This window comes from Zeus faber, assembly GCF_960531495.2.
Source record: "Zeus faber genome assembly, chromosome: 1".
Classification (NCBI taxonomy): domain Eukaryota; kingdom Metazoa; phylum Chordata; class Actinopteri; order Zeiformes; family Zeidae; genus Zeus; species Zeus faber.
In genome coordinates this window covers 28603626-28610466 of record NC_137193.1, presented here as the reverse complement: position 1 = coordinate 28610466, position 6841 = coordinate 28603626, and the positions used below count along the sequence as shown (strand labels likewise).

The window sequence follows — 6841 nt, the reverse complement described above, 5'->3', positions numbered from 1 at the left end:
AAAAAAAAAAGAAAGGCATACGCCTCTTCTGGCAATGGGAAACGCGTCAATCTGTACCTGCTAATTTTGATGTAAAAATATTATCGTTCGTTAAACCTTATCCCCAAGTTTAAAATAATGACCATGCAGAACATAAACAGCCCTGATTGCTCAAGTGGAGCAGGCTGTTCCTCTGATAGCAAACTGTGTTTTTGGCAGTACAGAGCATTGAGGGCTAGCTGATGGCTGCAGATAGCCCTTACGATACAAAAGAAAATATAAAAATCTGGGTCTCATCCGCTCTTGCAATTGCATGTGTTGGAAGGCTAGTGAGTGTAACTTTCCCCTGGCAACCCTTGAAAGGTTATCACCCATGCAGAGAGCTTTCTGTTTCCCCTCCTCTTCCCAAACAACAGGAAGGGCCGCGGGACAGACACAAGTGTCAAAGTGATAAGTGTGTCGGGTTGCCGCATATCGCAATGTGCTTTTGATTTGACGGAATTAGACACAGACAACGCATTGGTCAGTTGAGGGAAATCAGCATTTTCCGCCGTGCCCCTTTTCCTTCTCTTATCGTAGTGAGGCCAAAGGGCAGGGTAGAACAGCTTCTCTCGTGTTGGTGTACTTGAGCCATTCTCCTCACCACACCAACCATTTTCAACAGCTTCAAAATATGATTATTTATTTCTGTGGCTGCATAATTATCACGCTGTGAAAAAGAAATCGAAAGCAACTGTGACTAATGTTGAAACCACTTGATACTGGCAAGAGGTCTGATTTCAAAAGATACAGCGGATTGAAGCTGCAGTTTCAGTTTCTTCTTGAGACAATAGGGTTTAATAACATCAGAATGTTGATGGATGAAGGAGAAGTTAGTTTATTTGGGAAAAAAAAAAAATGGATATATAAATTCAGACAGAATGTCTATGTTGGAAGGGGAACCTGACAAATTAAAATGTAACACTATTGAATGGCTTTTAAGGTCGAACACTTGTCATTGCAAGACTTTTTAAGGACCAGCAGACACCCTGATATTGCTTTTACGCCACAGAAATTCGATTGGAAATTCCCTAAACTCTAGCTTTATCCTGACATCTGACTACCGGCCACATTTCCTGGCAAGTGATACCGTAGAAAATAGAAAGTGAAAACAGTTGATGGGTTTAAAGTGAAGGAGGCGCAGGCATACTTGCTTTTGTCCACGGTTTTCCCTGGATGTTCATTTCCTGCTCGGGTCAATAAGCGTACAGGCATTACTTCCTTTCTCTTCCTTCCTTATGACCTTGACCAAAACAAAACTTACCAAAGAAAAACTCAATGACTTAACATACAACAATGGGACAACATCATAATTCTATAAGACAATTGTTTTATTATATATGAATGAAAACGACAAAACACATTTTAAATAACAATATGGCGGTCACCACCAGCATGAGTGCAGTGATTCTATACATCTTTGTGTTTGTCACAATCACACACAACTTCTTGTTTTTTGGTTTTTAAACCCTGACTTTCTAAAATGAAAGCATATGTTAGTTGAGTTGATTTCCACCCCTTTGAGAACAGCACAGCTTCAGTCTTGTTTTTGTTCTGTCTATTTTGTTTGCCTACCTATAGTGGAGAAAAATGACTGCAAAGAGGCTGAGATAAAACCATCTTTTTTCTCCCTCACCATTTCCAAAAGTTTAAGAACCTATTAACCTGTCTCATAAATACCACAGCTAGACTTGGGGGAAAAAGTTTTTGTTCATGTCTTAGATTAACAGACTCCATGCAACAGAAACCTCGCCACCAAGTCACAAGTTTGTGTGCCTTCTGCCACTGGATCCGGAAACACTGGATATGCCCCATCAAATTGTCCCCCAGATGCCGAGTCTCTCTCACTCCTGAGACAAGGCGTTAGCTTTTCTCCGACCTGTTGCGGTTCAGAGCCGCCCTGGGCGTGAACTCCAGCTTCTCCTTTAAGCTGAGGACCTGGGTGCCGTCGGCCCCCGCCTGCTCCTCCAGCTTCCTCTCTTCCCGCAGCTCCAGGATGCTCTTCTCCTGCCGTGGCTTTGGCGTCCCCCGGATTAACCACTCGAGGTGGTAGCCCACCGCCCCTACCACCAAGGCCACAGGGAAGGTGATGTAGGGGGCATAGCTCCGCATGGCGGTCCACACCACAGGCCACATGGCTAGCCTGCGGGTACTGTCATGGGAGGGGAGAGGGAAAAATAATAAAGGTGGTGTGGAGTGATGCTGCATGGGGACTTTGGCATTGACCATTTGAGGTAAATATAATAAAATAAATTGTACAAGTGCTGCTTTTACTAGAAATGGTTGTCAAAAATTGGCAAAGCAAAGCAAAACAGGCAAGGCAGACAAAGTAAAACAATCACACATTATCAATCAAATCTGCAATGCAATCCCCTCTAAGGATGCCCTTTTCTTTAGAGCTTGCATTTTATAGTGTCACTTCAGCTCTGCAAATACATACATGTACAGTTCTATGACAATAATTTTGGTCATTAATGCTAGAAATGAACAGGGAATATTTCTGCTCATGATATGTAAGGGGCAGAGTTTGTTGCACAAATCCTTGAAGTACATGATTTACCAGACGCAGGGGGACATGCAATGATCATCTGTAATCCATATCACACATTAACAACATTAATAAGTTTGTTTCCTTACTCAAGATAAAGGTAGATTAAATTATATGCCATGTTGATCCAAATAAATAAAGTAGGAACCATAATTCTAAGTACATAAACTTTCCATTGAACTACAAAATAAGTCATCAGATTGGTTGACTAATCTGGAGAAAAATGGTAAAAAAATAAAAATAAAGGTCAGATACTCGATAACCAAATGAATCGTTTGACAGTCGGTGGAAAGCTCTTCTTGTCAAAACCAGACAAACAGGACAAAACGAGTCCCTTCCTTCTGTGTAACACTTGCTACAGCGAACACAATTCTGACATAAAAGGGATTTGAGCAGATTGATTATTTGTAATATCCTTAACATTCCACAATCATAAGTTTTCATCCAGATTTCTGGGAAATATTAAGCCTGTTTAGGTGTCAAAAGATAGATCTTCCGAAATAGGTAAAGATGTCTTACTGCACTGCTATCATAACAATATATTCTGTGTGGAGTTTGCATGTGCTCACATGGGGTTTCCTCTATGTAACATCAGTAAAGACCTGCACCAAAAACATGCACAACATCATCGTCTGACCAGCGATGGACATACTGTATGTAACTAGGTGCCCGGGCGCGTTGAATGCTGCCCACTGCTCCTGGCTGCCCCCCAGAGGAAAGACAAGCAAGCAGGGGGTAAAAGCAGAGGACCCATCTTACCAGCCACCATCCGAAGCATGTGTGTGTGTGTGTTGTTGTGGTGTGCGACGATTAAAGATTCTTCTTCATATTACTGTTACACTATTATTGTTAGATTTGTTAGATTTAATCACAACTGTTTGAATGGCAAATTATTCATCATTATTGTTTTTGGTTTTTCAGTTAAATGTCAGTTAAAAAATGTTTATTTTTTTAGGTTTAGGTTTACTTTTATATATTGACAAACCCTTCTATTTTAGTTACTTTTTGGGTTTATCACACATTGCTTTTTTTTCCATTACTTTATAATACATTTATATATTATAATTGTCTATAGGTTCGATGTGTTCTGATCTATCTTTCTATCTATAATTATAAGTACTTGCACCGTGATGAGGCCAATGATCACACATTGTGTCACAAACACACTGCAGCCAAAACGACACTTTTGACATTGGGTCAAAAATAACAGTTATTACGAACAGAACGAGTCTAAATTGAATTGATCGGCATGTTTTGTATTTGTTGTTACACGAATGTTGTTGTTACACTAATCTCTGTCGCAATGTAGCTTGAATGTCATTCTCCCTTGTAAGTCGCTTTGGATAAAAGCGTCTGCTAAATGACTAAATGTAAATGTAAATGTAATGTAAATGTAAATGTTTTCTATTTAGTTCTGATGTTGAAGTCCAAGCGACACAAACACATGTCGGCCCGAATGAAGGTTACCTTGTGACAACACTGTATTGAGTGAGAAAGGCTAATTTGCAAAGTCACTAAGGCACACGGCTTGCGTGAGGTGAACAAAACCCACAACTATACATAATGTTTCGTTTGTAATACGTCATATAAAATGTGTGTAATGACTTCATTTAACCAGGTGTACTCACCTTTATCGCTCCACGCGTTGACAGGGCAGTTGATTCCCCGCTACTTCCGGGTCACGTGGGCATGATTCGTCGTGTTTATTGGCGGTTGGCGAATAACGAAATGAGGCCACACCGCCACCAGCTGGCAAGGAGGGCGGTCGATACTCTCCAGGGTTCGGTGCGGATAAAATAAATATACTAAAAAAAAAAAAAAAAAAAAGACAATCAAATGATCAAATTATATTCTAATCCAATTGTTATAGAATAGCAAAACCTAATGGAAGTCAGCCCTTCGTTAAAGTTCAATGGACGAGGTGCTTTGGCTCTCTGTTTTGGTCTCTTTTGTGACTGTGGAAGTTGATTCTTTCTGGCCTGGTTACAATGTAGTTCTATGTGTGTTTGCGGCTGAGGGTATGTTTCCTACGGTGTAACTAACGGCGGTTATCGTTTTGGAGTAGGGCTGCATGATTATGGATAAAATAAAGTTCGAGGCCTCAAGCAGGTCATACGTGTAGTTGGCAAACCGTTGCTCATTATAGCAAGTGTGCTGTAATTGAGCCAATCAACATTTTTGTTTACAGCGCATCAAGGACAGATTGTGGAGGCAAATCCATTATAAATTTGATTCTAGACCTTGTATTCGTCGGGGACCCCCCTTGGGACTCCTATCGCGTCAACAAAGACTCAAGGGGCGTCAGAAAAATGACCGACGGAGCGTCTGCTGACATGCCTATTTTAGTGGTGGTAACGCCAGATGGGTTCATTTCTATCAGTTGAGCACAATGCCACAATATCAGGAGTTCTATTAATAATGTTGTGAGTAGTATGAACGCTAGGGTGCCTCTGACTCTGCAGAATCGCTTAAATTGCTGCCATGTGCTTTTGCTGGCTCTTGGTTTCTGCTGGGTGTTATCACTGGGTGCAAGTACCTAGCTTTTGGCAGTGGCGCTGGCTTCCTGTGTGGATGCATATATAATAATCCATTATATTAAAGCGAACTTGAATATGTTCCTGTCACAATTATTCCTACCTTTACAGTTTGTTTTTTTTATTTGTGGCTCTATCGGGTCTGATTTCTCTGAATTTAGATCCAGCCACTTTATTACTCTGCTGGAGTTCCTCATCCCCTCTCTCTCCTTGTGCTTTCTTTAATGTATCTGCATAAGATATTGTATCATATTTGTGCTCGCCTCCAGCAGCAATACTGTATGTCCATATTTCAACGCACAGGAGGATGAGTGACTTACATGTATTTACTTATTCTGCCAGTTCTCGCCCCACAACAGGATTCGTTCCAATTGTTGCCATTAAGGCTAAGAGGGGCACAGAGGAGTCTGTGGCCTGCCTGCTGCACCTCCTCCTTCAGCAACTGGATTCCCCAGGAACCTTTGTCAGGATCCTCACTGTGGACTTCAGCTCTGCTTTTAATACCATCCAAAGACATCTGATGATCCAGAAGCTACACCATCTCAACATTCCCCCTGTCTGATCCATCTCATGCACAATTTCCTTCATGACAGACTGCACGCTGTGCAGGTGGGCACAACTCCATCACCTGCACTCACCACTAACACCGGAGCGCCGCAGGGTTGTGTTTCGAGCCCATTCCTGTACACATTTTACGCCAATATTTGGACCAGTCCATGTCCCATCACTACTTATCTCAAACACTCAGACGACACACTCTTGCCCTACTCACAGACAACCACACTGCGGTGGACTATCACAACACGGTTTCACACTTTACCCAGCGTAGTGGGGATAACCATCTTCACCTAAATGTCAGCAAGACAAAGGAACACTGGACAATAGACTCAGTTCCGACCATGGCCGGGTTCTGCACCGGCGGCTGGGTCTTGTGCCTGCACCTGGGGGTTTGTTGTATGTGTGCATCCCTGGGGTGCAGGGTCTCCTCGTGCTCCCTGGGATTGGGTCATGCTCCTCGGGGCTGGGCGTAGGGGTTTGCTCCACGGCCATCTGGCTTCTCTGGAGGCCTGGGGGTCTTCTGTGGTCGCAGGGCAGGGTACCCGAGGCTTTCCGGCAGCTGTAGGGTGTCCACGGGGCTGCTAAGTTAGGGGGGGGCTTCAGGGCCCCTTCCGCTGCTTGGAGGCGCTGCGACATATTACTGACCTTCTACACAAGTACCAATGGGGATAAGTTATGTACACTCACCAGTGGAATTTCACACACACACACACACACACACACACACACACACACACACACACACACACACACACACACACACACACACACACACACACACACACACACACACACACACACACACACACACACACACACACACACACACACACACCTGCTTCAAGTGCACCCCAGCACCCTCCTGGTTGCATTCCTCTCCTTTCCTCCCTCATTTACTGCCATAACTATGACAGGAAGAGGCCACATGACCAGTAGTAGTTCCAGTTTTCCTGGACCTTATTCACTGTTTCTCAATACATGTTGTCGTCCAATGTTCATGTTTTGTGGAAATGTTGTTTGTTCCTATGTTTATTTGTCTCACCGTTGTGATTCTCCCCCTCTTCAAGATTCAAGATTTTTATTTGTCACTTAGAGTAGTGATCAGTTGTTTATAGACCCAAACATGATAAATAGTTCTCCAAAGAGGGGGGTTGGTGGTGGTTCTCTATAACCAGAAACTGTG

At 42.9% G+C, this 6841-nt stretch overlaps 1 protein-coding gene across 1 annotated transcript; it reads right to left on the bottom strand.

Moving 5' to 3' along the window:
- Nucleotides 1–1331: 1331 nt before the first annotated feature.
- Nucleotides 1332–4234, bottom strand: smim12 (small integral membrane protein 12). The gene is made up of 2 exons (XM_080017316.1): nucleotides 4195–4234; nucleotides 1332–2170 (listed from the first exon to the last, which is right to left on the bottom strand). The coding sequence occupies exon 2, from the start codon at nucleotides 2152–2154 to the stop codon at nucleotides 1882–1884; it is 273 nt and encodes a 90-aa protein (XP_079873442.1). The 5' UTR covers nucleotides 2155–2170; nucleotides 4195–4234; the 3' UTR covers nucleotides 1332–1881.
- Between the last annotated feature and the right edge of the window lie 2607 nt (nucleotides 4235–6841).